The sequence below is a fragment of the Polyodon spathula genome, chromosome 7 (genome assembly GCF_017654505.1).
Source record: "Polyodon spathula isolate WHYD16114869_AA chromosome 7, ASM1765450v1, whole genome shotgun sequence".
In the NCBI taxonomy this organism is placed as follows: domain Eukaryota; kingdom Metazoa; phylum Chordata; class Actinopteri; order Acipenseriformes; family Polyodontidae; genus Polyodon; species Polyodon spathula.
Window position 1 is genome coordinate 12,561,731 of NC_054540.1, and position 12,319 is coordinate 12,574,049.

The 12,319-nt window shown below is 34.0% G+C and overlaps 1 protein-coding gene across 3 annotated transcripts in view; it reads left to right on the plus strand.

The window, feature by feature from the left end:
* The first annotated feature begins 5,152 nt into the window (after positions 1-5,152).
* LOC121318183 (inosine-5'-monophosphate dehydrogenase 1a-like) overlaps positions 5,153-12,319 on the plus strand; it is a 32,820-nt gene continuing 25,653 nt past the window's right edge. Inside the window, exons 1-3 of one of the 3 annotated variants that reach the window (XM_041254591.1) lie at positions 5,153-5,236; positions 6,457-6,555; positions 6,650-6,727. In XM_041254591.1, coding sequence (XP_041110525.1) covers positions 6,458-6,555; positions 6,650-6,727 — 176 coding nt within the window. In that variant the 5' untranslated portion in view covers positions 5,153-5,236; position 6,457. The remainder of the gene's footprint in view (positions 5,237-6,456; positions 6,556-6,649; positions 6,728-12,319) is intronic. The other 2 variants (XM_041254592.1, XM_041254593.1) reach the window with 2 other exon arrangements.

Below are 12,319 nucleotides of genomic sequence, written 5' to 3' on the forward strand. Positions count from 1 at the left end.
AAAAGTCAAGCCTGATTTAAGTTATTTAAAACATCAGAACTAAGTATAAAGAACATACATATTTGAGTTTATCAGCTATTTAGCTTCACATATCTCTTTTTGAGTATCCAATACTGTAAATGTTTTAATGGGATGATAGTCTGGTTTTAAGACCCCAATTAGCACTATTTGTGGACTACAGAACATTTCATTAACTTGCTAATGCAACAAAGCATCTTAATCGTGTTTTTCAGTATAGCCTTTATTTTCTCTAGCAGTGCCGAAGTAGTTAGACAAATGATTACAAAATGATGCATCCTATCCAGACACGCTCCAATTATAAATTAGGTGACTAGTTTTTATAGTTTTTTTCTTTTTTTTTAAAGAATTGCAAAATATTTACATTTACAAAAAATCAAGCTGAATGTAAGATTTTATAAAGTTGGAAACTGTACATATAAAATGTACACAGTAGACAATATATTTAGATATTCAAATTAAAAAAAAAATTTCAATAATTGGTCTTTACTGTGTCATTCCGAAAGAAAATGCTAACATGCAAATACTCTTTTTATGCATACTTTGCTTTTGATCTGATTGCCAGCTAGACTGTAAATATAATTTATATTATTGTAGAAGATGGAAACATTGTTGTCCAGTTGAAAAACGAGGTCAGGATATCTAAAGGTTTCTATAGGTTGTGTGGAGGTGCAGTTATCTCACAATTATTGAAATTATCATTAGAATGAGAAACATCGGAATAATGCAATAAAAACACCTTTCATTATTTTAAACATACAGTAGTGTGTATTTTTTGTTCTATGGTATTGTATGATTTAATGTCTTCACACTGATATCTTTCTTGATATCACAAGATCCTCTCACTCTTATATGCTTATGTTATCAGTACCAGGTAATATATCCCAGTTTATGAAAGTTTATTGTTTTATTAAAAATAGGATCTAAATATGCATGTACACAGATTTATTTTAATAATGGTCAAAGCTAAACATGACAAGTGGTATATTAACCTAAAGATTTCATGTTCATATGAGAAGCCAGTACACCTAAACACATGAACAGAATTCACTGCATCATCTTGTCGTTAACAATGAACAAATAGGAACTAAAAATGCATCTGTGTGACATGGGTTCTCCCAGTTCAGCTAGTTTTACAATTTATGCAGCCTTTTATGAAGCAATTTCCCAAGAAAATGGGATAAGAAAAGACAAAAAAAAAAGGCAAGCAGACTTGTCACGATGCTGTCTTTGCGGTAATACAGCACTTATATGCTTTCCAAATACACCAAATGCATATTAGTTATATACATTCTGAACATTTAGTCAGGAGATTAGGAAACATGCTAAATATAATAAAACCCAGATCTTTTGATTGATTTCGGTTCTTGTGTCATCAGAACAGCGAATCCATGTGCTTAAATAGGTTATAGTCCCTGAAATATTTGTGTGCCATAACTGTTTTATCAACATAATTTAATTTAATGTATGTTATGCACATTTTAATATATTATCAAGTACTTCAATAAAAAGGAGTGAACTGCTAATGTGAAGAACCATCATTTCATTGATCTGCAGGTCTCATGCAAAGTTTAACAATAAACAAGTCCTACATTTTTTTAAATGTTCCCATCTGCCACACATACTTCACAGGAAGGTCTTTTTAAAAAAACAATAAATGCTATTATAACAGCTCACAGTGTTGTTTAAGAAAAAAAAACAAACAAACAAAAACAAACCAAACCCTGTCATTGCTGCAGTTCTGCAGCACCCTTTTGCTTCCCCACAAAACAGATCAAATCTCCTAAATATCTGTTGGAAAAAAAAAAAAAAAAACTGTCTAATAAAGTGGGCACTTCAAGGCTGGACAAGGGAATGGACACATCCTTGATGAAACGAAAATAAACAAACATTGTGACTAGTGCACATTATACAGGAATGTGGTTAACTGAGTTAAATACTGAACTTACTTTTCCCTTCTGGACACAGGCTTCATAAATACATAACAGCTTTTTCAAAGCAGCAATGAACCATTAGATGCTGGAGGATGTCCAAAGAGATTTATTTGGTTTATGCCCAGCCTTTTTCTTATGGGTTGTTTCAATAAGTTATTCATAAAAAATAGAGCAAATATTTGCACCTGGTCAAGTTTAAATATAAACCTGCAGCTGTCATGCTAATGGGGATACATAATGGGACTCGCATGCCCATAGTAAGTGTTAAGAAATAAAATAACACTCTAAAACATTTGAAATTCCAATCAGTCTAATGTTCAATAATCTACAGCAGAAAAAAAACACACCTGTCTCTTATTTATCAGTCATCAAGTTGTATTATTAAGTAAACAACACAGGTGACATTGAAGACAAATTTACTATTCTGAAATGGATAGAAAAGGTTAAAAGATTAAAGCAGTGCATTTTGTGTTTGAAAAGTAAATAACATAAATGTACTGAATTTGAAGAACTGAAGAAACAGATGTAATATATCCAAGCTTGCAATTCAACAGCTGAAATCACTCCATATCCAGTGTCCAATCAACTGTCTCACTAATTAGGTGATTAAGTGCATCTGCTTCAGTCATAGCCACTCAAGCAGGTCATGGTCAAGGGTGAATGATCGAGTGATTACAAAGAAACCAAAAACATTTCGTCAATGTCCATCATTTATATGCCTTATTTTTTCGAAAAATAATAGTGATAAGTTTAGTTTGATGCTCTGTGAGTGTGTATGTGTGTAATATATATATATATATATATATATATATATATATATATATATATATATATATATATATTTATGAAAAATACTTGATCTATGACATTCTATGATGATCTATGATATTCTTTTCATGATTATAAATTGTTAGTTTGATTTATTATCATAACAATAATATGCTATTTTTGGCATTTTAGAGTGTGTACACTATTCCACTATAAAGTGTCCCAATCTGGCTCCATTATTTCTGATTGTACTTAATGATTTAGTTTGTGGAAAATAAACACATACACACAAACACCATGACACTTCTTACTTTTTATGTACAATAAGGCGTATGTGCATATCATATTATAAATAGGTAAAACAAGCAGGGAAATACAAGAACCCCAATTGCCCCCATTAGTAGTTTTTAAGAATTCTAGCGTTCGTTTTATTTGGGGATACTGCAGTTAACAGTTTAACTCTCTAAAGTGCTCCTGACTGCCCCATAGCCTAAAAACAGAATGTCATGAACACAGAATCCTAAATTAAGTAAGCATAACATATATTGAAATGTGAAAAGGTTAAAAAGTTAGACAAAAAGTAAAATTCAAAATGGTTTAAATTTTCACTGCATCGGGCTCTTTAATTGTATTCCCTGAGTTTTGCCTCCTATTTGGCTGTGGTGTTCTCTTTTTTCCTCTCAATCCTTGTGTGTAAAGTGCCTCACCTGTTGTTTTTCCCAGTAAGAGGACGACACTTTTCTGTGGATATCACCCATTTGCTTTACTGTAAAAGCCGTTAGAAAAATACATAGTCCATAAACCAGCGTGGGAATCATAACATAGAAATAACAACCACAACTGAGACACAGCAACAACAGAAATGACCTTGCAGATTTAACCAATTATTGAAAGTCAGCCAGTTTACTCAGTTGCTCTATTTGTAAAGAACAGGGTTGAAATCCAATCCAGTGACCATTATCTGTTGACATACATATGTAATTAAATGGCACCTACATTTCAATCCTGTGTACAGAAAAAAAGGACCAGGACTGAAAGGATTATTATTATTATTATTATTATTATTATTATTATTATTATTATTATTATTATTATTAATGTTATAGTGCCACCAAAAGATACAAGCAAAAACATTTCACTATGCAGATTCGGAGTAGCTGGAACAGTAGAGCTAGTTTTACTACAGGACTTTATTAATACAAGTGCTTTTCATTCTGACTCAAAATAGCCTTTTTTTAAAACTGTGCATATCAGCTTAAGAAAAATCCATGCAGCAATTGGAGAGACTAAAGTCCTTAAGTTATTTTACTTTAATGTTTTTGCAGCACCACCCTAAAAAGAGCAATTCAGGGAGAACACATGCATCAGATGGTATGTTATACTAACTGTGTGGAACAGATCATAAACTGTTTCTGACAAAGTAGCCCTTTTCATATAGTTAAGTGCTTCTCCATTAACAGACGCTCAAGCAGATAATCACATTAGAAAGAAAAATCCAAGTCATATGGAAGTACATGGTGACCTTTGTTATGTAATTGCCAGGGGGTTCTGCTTAATTATTTCTATGGAATTGATAACAGCTGACTTTAAATATAATAGTTATGATTTCTGATGTATCCTTCACCCAAGTTTACCCTGGTTAATTTACACAGTCATTGTGCATGCTTTTTTAAAACAGTTTTTCTTATGCTTTTACCTGTAAAATTTTATAACAGCATCATCTGTGAAAAATGGTGCCATGTGTAAATTGTTTACATAATACCGGTATATAAATCTTGCTTACTATCTATACATCAAATGGGAAAAGTTTTGTTTTTAAAAAAAAGACCAGCTGAATAAAGATGTGTAAAAAGCATTGTTAAACAAGAGAACAGTCATAGCCAAGTCCCAGCTGTATTATTTACTTTATCAGAAAGGGGGACCTTTATTCTTCTTGTAGTTGAATTTGTTCACTTTCCCCAGATGTAAAATACAGTAGACATACTTCTGCTGCTACTACAGCAGAAGCATGTAAGCAATCTAAACAGTGACAATTAAACTAGTGTAATGACATAAAACTAGCATGAAGTCAACAGATGTATTTTAAAACTGTTTGCAACCTTTTGTTAATGTCAATGGAAAATGCAGTGAAACAGATTACCACTGCTCTGTAATTGTGGCATGTCCTGCAATGGAGATAACCAAGAAGCACACTGAAAAAAAGAACAACAACATATCATTTTTGTGTTATCAGTATTAGAGCTAGCCTAACAGCTATTTGAATCACTTACTAAAGTGAAAATTATATCTGTTATTGTAGGACTACGTTGTTGTATATAGCAATAAAGCAAAATGAAAGAGTTAATAAGCGCCACCATTCGCTTTGGCCACGTGTGTTCTGCTTTGGAGTGGAGAGGATGTGACGCGAGCAGGACTCCTCTTCATAACGCTGATATAGTGTAACAAGCTGCAAACGAGTGCTGAAGCAACTGGGTAGCAGTCTGTGTGTCACTGGAACTGGGTTTGATAGGGACTAGGTGAAAAATTATATTTGATTTATATTTGTTTCTTTATTCTTACTGTTGAGACTCTCAAAACTGTTTTTTGTGCTTTATATGTGAAAAAAGTGGAGCACTTGTAGACCATCTGTGGAAGGAAATCAGATAGCGATACGTAACTAGTTTATGTTAATTTATTTAATTTGAATCGCATTTGTTGTTGGTATTGTTTTTTTTTTTTCCCGTTTTTTGTTTTTGCTTTGTGTTTTGTTCAGACGCATGGATGTGTTTACACGGGGGGGAGCGCACGCCGTGTACATGACAGCCTTGTGTGCGGAACACGTTTCTGAGGTCTCGCTATATTTTATTTTCATTTTTTATTTTCAGGGTGTAAGATGATGAATCCAGATATATCTAAATAGATTTGAGAAAATAATACAGATTGATTTCTGATACCTTTTCCACGTTGCAGCAGTAGCGCATGTGTGGCGCTGGTGATGTGTACTTGGGCATCTGCGATTTTTTTTTTTTTTTCTGTTTGTCATATTTGTTTGCCAACACAGCCTGTGGTTCAAACGGTCTGATTTTAAATAATAATAATAAAAAAACACGTACATACATAAATACATTAAATACCGTTCACTTTAATTCTGACCACGGTGTACGTGTTGGTTGTGGTCAGTGACCAGCATTTTTGTGACTGAAATTTTAAATTAAGGGTGTGTCCAAAGACTACAAAATACAAATGTCTACCAAGATTGTATATGCTGGTAGTGAGAATTTTCAGGGTAATCAGACTCCTATTAGTTTATACAAGAGTGTTTGTCGAAGAGCGCAATAATCCTTCCACTTGATCACTCGAGTCAAGAAAGTGCAAATTGCAAGGTGCATTGTGCGAGCAGGTATAACACGGATTTATCTATTAAATCTCGTTCGCTTCTAATTGTTGTTGTAAATGGAACTTTACTGTTTCTGTAACAGTATGGCTGTTTGATGTAAGCGCATTCAACACATTTACCTTTTTCTTTCTAATTCGGTGAGCCTGGATGATCAAGCGTCTCCAATCAATTGAACATGGTTTGTTAAAATATGAATGAAAAGTGGGGAACCAAGCAATTCTACAAATCATTCCACTTGTGTGAAAAAATATTTGACTGCAACATAAACAAATAAGTTGGTTTAAAGCCAGCCTTCTCGTTAATTATGAATCATTCTGTTTGTCTACTGTAATTCATTTGTTGTTTTCTTTTGTAATACAGCATGGCAGATTACCTGATCAGTGGAGGCACAGGGTATGTTCCTGAGGATGGCCTCACAGCACAGCAGCTCTTTGCTGTTGGGGATGGCCTCACCTACAAGTAAGTATATATAGCCTTTATACATAATCCTTGCAATGCAATTCCACTACAGCGCATTTAACAGCGCATATAATGGGAAACACATTTTGATCAGCAGATCAGCTCATCAGTGTGATGCTGATGGACTCACAGCAGAAGAGCTATGCTTAAAGGGAGATGGATTGACTTATGAGTGAGTAAACCATGTTTTTTTTTTTTTGAAATTTTACTTTAACTTTCACTTGATGATTAAAAGGAAGTTCATGCTGGCTTCAAGCTCTGTTGTTAGTCAGTTGTAATACGTTGTCAGTTTCTGATGTGAAATTAATTCAACGCAGAAGCACACATAGTCAAGAAATAGCAAATGGGAAGATGGGTATTTTATGCAGTTCTTTTTTGGCTGCCTTTTTGGCACCATCGATACACACAAATTCTGGGCTTATGCTGTCAAATTATTTACTGTAAATGTTTTATTTATTTTTTTCATATTTTATTTCTTCACTCTTGAGAGACACTGCAAGGTCCTTTGCAGTATCTTTTTTTTTTTTTTTAACAATTTATTTAGATTAATATCTGCTTTTTCTCATGGAACATTATAGATGAGGTTTCTGTGTGTTAAATTATTTATTGGTGTCGACACACATTGTGTAAATGAAAACTTGGAAAGATAAAACAACTGAGCCAACTAGCCAAAAGAGAAGTACTTTGTTTGTTTTAGTCAGGCCCATCTCATTTTTTTGATGTGCACCATCAAAAGGGTATAAAATGTGACACATCTACATCTACAGGTGTTTGTACTATGAAAAACAGGTGAACATAATAACATAAGAAAGTTTACAAACGAGAGGAAGCCATTCGGCCCATCTTGCTCGTTTGGTTGTTAGTAGCTTATTGATCCCAGAATCTTATCAAGCAGCTTCTTGAAGGATCCCAGGGTGTCAGCTTCAACAACATTACTGGGTTTGATTCCAGACCCCCATGATTCTCTGTGTTAAAAAATAAATAAATAAATAAATAAAGTGCCTCTTATTTTCGGTTCTGAATGCCCCTTTGTCTAATCTACATTTCTGACCCCTGGTCCTTGTTTCTTTTTTCAGGTCAAAAAAGTCCCTTGGGTCGACATTGTTAATACCTTTAGAATTTTTAATGCTTGAATTAGGTCGCTGCGTAGTCTTCTTTGTTCAAGACTGAATAGATTCAATTCTTTTAGCCTGTCTGCATGTGACATGCCTTTCAAACCCGGAATAATTCTGGTTGCTCTTCTTTGCACTCTTGTTTAGAGCAGCAATATCCTTTTTGTAGCAAGGTGACCAGAACGGAACACTATATTCTAGATGAGGTCTTACTAGTGCATTGTACAGTTGTAACATTACTTCCCTTGATTTAAATTCAACACTTTTCACAATGTATCCGAGCAACTGGCCTTTTTTATAGTTTCCCCACATTGTCTAGATGAAGACATTTCTGAGTCAACAAAAACTCCTAGGTCTTTTTCATAGATTCCTTCTCCAATTTCAGTATCTACCATATAATATTTATAATGCACATTTTTATTTCATGTGTGCAGTACCTTACACTTTTCTCTATTAAATGTCATTTGCCATGTGTCTACCCAGTTCTGAAAATTGTCTAGATCATTTTGAATTACTTTTGCTGCTGCAGCAGTGTTTGCCACTCCTCCAATTTTTGTGTCGTCTGCGAATTTAACAAGTTTGCTTACTATACCAGAATCTAAATCATTAATGTAGATTAGGAATAGCAGATGACCCAATACTGATCCCTGTGGTACACCACTGGTTACCACACTCCATACTGAGGTTTCTCCTCTAATCAGTACTTTTTGTTTTCTACATGTTAACCACTCCCTAATCCATGTGTTTCCTTGAATCCCTAGTGCGTTCAGTTTGAGAATTCATCTTTTATGCGGGACTTTGTCAAAAGCTTTCTGGAAATCTAAATAAACCATGTCATATGCTTTGCAATTATCCATTATCGATGTTGCATCCTCAGAAAAATCAAGTAAGATACTGTTACCATATAGGTAATTTTCCATTTTGGATCTTATTATAGTTTCTATAAGTTTACATATAATAGAAGTCAGGCTTATTGGTCTGTAGTTACCATGTTCAGTTTTGTTTCCCTTTTTGTGGTTCGGTATTACGTTTGCAGTTTTCCAGTCTGTCGGTACAACCCCTGTGTCAAGATGTTGCATGATCTTGGTTAGTGGTTTATGAATAGCTTCTTTCATTTCTTTGAGTACTATTGGGAGGATCTCATCCGGCCCAGGAGATTTGTTTATTTTAAGAACTCCTAGTCCCTTTAACAGTTCTGCCTCGGTTATGCTAAAGTTATTTAAAACTGGATAGGAACTGGATGACATGTAGGGCATGTTGTCCGTAGCCTCCTTTGTGAAAACTTGTGAAAAGTAATCATTTAATATATTTGCTATTTTTTTCTTCATCTATGATTTTGCCATTTTTGTATCTCTTAGATGACATGTATCTCTTATCTCTTGGATAACATGACATGTTAAAAAATTCTGTGAGCAAAAGCAAAGTTTTATCAATATCACAAGCACAAGGATTCTGAAGGTACAGTCTTGCGAAACCAAAAGAAGACAGCCATGACTGAAATGATGTTACTCTGAAGAATGAAATGTCATAAAGTATACAGTTGAATGTGCTATTTTCTTTGTATAACAGAGAAACACATCTTTATTTGAAAAAACTACAAAGGGTTGCTAAGGAATTAATAACATGGCCTTTTGGGGTTTGTATATTACTTAAAACACAGAGGGGTAGCTGTAATAAAGTGTTGCGCCTGTCGCAAACCAGTAGCAAACTAGTCCGAAGTCTAGAGTGAAATGTACTAAACAAGCGCAATGTTATTAAAGACATTTTAGGGAATGCTTGCGGCAGCAGTTTTTCTTTGCATTTTAAACTTAGAAGAATATGTAATTATAGGCGTTCCTGCATAAATTTGCAAAAATGGGGTGGAGATAGTGTTCTCATTATAATGAGATGTACTAAAGCTGCCCGCAATTGGGACACTGAATTGCATCAATTTGTTAAGAACTTTTGAAAGAACGTTTTGAAACAGCCGCAATTGCTGCTGGCATTTCCCAGTCTGGTTTTTCTCATGTGTTGCCAGTTGTGCTCAATGCATGTTTTAGTCGAATGCCAAAGTAAATCATTTTCACAGAAGTCAGGGTAAGTAGGCCAAGTTCAAAATAATAATAATACAAAATAAATAAGTACATAAAATCATTTAGTTTCAATTTAAAATCTTTTATTTGCATTGTACACCAATGTGTACAGTGTAGCAGCATGATTTATTTTGTGTTTCCGGTAGCCTACAGGCTAAAGTAAGAAAAAATAAGTGTGCGAGGTATTCATTTGATTTTACTACTGTACTGTATAGGCCTACTGAACAGATTTTATATTTTCACATAATTAATGTGTTTTCGGTAGGCCACATGTTAGTGTTATTTCAACAGTGATTTACATTTAAAAAGTATTGAGCACTATAAATGTGTGCGATTTTTAATGTATTTTTAAACCCGACACCTCCTTATGTCGGACAAACATGTCCTGTTTAGTGAGGCTGTATGATTTTTGAAAAGCTTTTTGATTTATATATATATATATATATATATATATATATATAAGATGGAACAGAATGCATTGTACAGATGATATTTACTTTTAACAAAAACAATATTATTTTGATTCTTGCACCCTTGCATATATAGACGTTATCCTTCGGGCACCCTCTGCTGCAACAAACCACAAGGAGGTGGGTTTTGGTGCTTTTAAAAATACTTAAGTTGCCTTCCAGCCTTTAACTACCTCCAAAATATGAACATGTTCCACATGGCTTCTTAGTTGATAGAGAGGAAGGGTTTAAAATGACAGTTTGCATGTCTGCAGTTAAAGCAATCAGTTTAATAGAGGGGGAACTGTGCAGTTATAATGCATGCAGTTAATTTAATAAATTATTGGAGTTCAGTTAATTTGTCCGCATTTAATGCAGTAATTGTTTTGAGTGTGCACTGTCACATGACAGGCCTTAGCACTCGTGAGGACATTTATTAAAGCTTGATAAAGGGCTTCAGTGTAATTGAGTTTGAATTCATTAAGATTGCCCTTATCTTTATCTCATTTTCCTACCATGATGTTTGTAACATTTTTGATAATGATCGTCAGCAGAACTGTTTCCTTTGGGGAAGATGCTCCAGACCCACTAATCTATAGCTGAAAAACCTAATGCACAACCAGAAGAGAATTTCTAAATATTACATCCCATTCGGTCACACATTTTTCATTACATATTTAGAAACATTATTTTCCACTTGTGTATGTGATCAATTATTAGAAAAGATCAAAGGATTTATTTTAACTCCAGCTAACTTTAGGTGCATTTGAATAAAATGCATCACCCACAGTCAATCTTGAACCTTTTTAGAAGGACTTTTAGATGGAATAGTGATTTTTAGCATGGCAGAGAATTGTATAGAAGGCACAACAGACCCATTTCTGACCGATGAATATAACAGTGAACAAACGCCCCATTTTTAATTTGATAACAATATTTGCAGCACAAATGTACTCAAAATAAACATTAGATCCCTTTTACTAATGGTACAAAAAAGATTGCTAGTTGCTGGTTCATTTATGCATTTTATTGTTTCAACCTCTTTTTTTTTTTTGTTCTATTATAATATTCTAGAATATGTTGGGTAGAATTGTAAGTTTTGCAAGTTTAATGTGTGAGAACTATCAACATGTAATTCTGTACAAATTATTGATTAATTAATTCTGAGGAAATCTAGTAAATTTTTTTAAATATTCTTTTGAGGCCATCAGTTACATATCAACCATTGAATGGTATCCAATGCGACGCAATGGTTTTCAAAGCTTGTTTTTTAGGCTAGAATTTATCTTCAAATACTTGTTGCCGTGCCTTTTTAAAGAGCAATTTGGTAGAGGTACTGAAATACAGAGTTCTGTTTACTCATGCATTCTGTTGCTGTGCTATGTTTCTGCGAGGGCTTGCCATCCCATAGTTTCTATCTAACCAACATGGGGGCAATTTCCATTGAAAGAAATATCTTCACCTTTTTTTCACTCTATTTTGGTAGTACTTTCAGGTTGTGTGTGTTTCCATGCATTTTTTTTATTTATTTTTTTGCCAGGGAAATTGTCGTTCCAAATGCAAATAACCTAATTTTAATATTGAAATGTTTGTGTCTGAGTTTCAATTTGGCCTTGAGCAACTGCTCATAAGCAATAGCCCACTAGCAAGAACACAGTCCTGACCTGAAGGCTCTCTATTTTACAAAAGCTATTCTTTGGTAGAGACTGTCAATTCTGGCAACTTGTGTTTGGGTTAGGTTGAAACCACCAAATTATTTTAACCTGAGCCCAATTTGAACGCAATCCCCCAGAGGTGAGACACATTTTCTTTCAAAATGTAAAATAAATAAATCAACACAAACAACCAAGTACATAACAAACGTGTTGAATTATATTCACGTGTTAGTTCACATCCCAGCAATATGTTCGCAATATGTTCGTAAAGTCCTGCTGATGAGTTTGGCATAAAGCACAAGGTGTCTTCCAGCTAAATATTCAAGGAATCATACTGCTTCTCAGCACTCGCTTGCTTAATGCTCTAAATCCTATATAGTTGATCTTCAAGGTAGACAACAATTCTGAACCTGATAAAAAGCAGAAAGCTTCTATATCACTGATGCATGTTTGATTCTGTCCATTTCCAGTTTTTA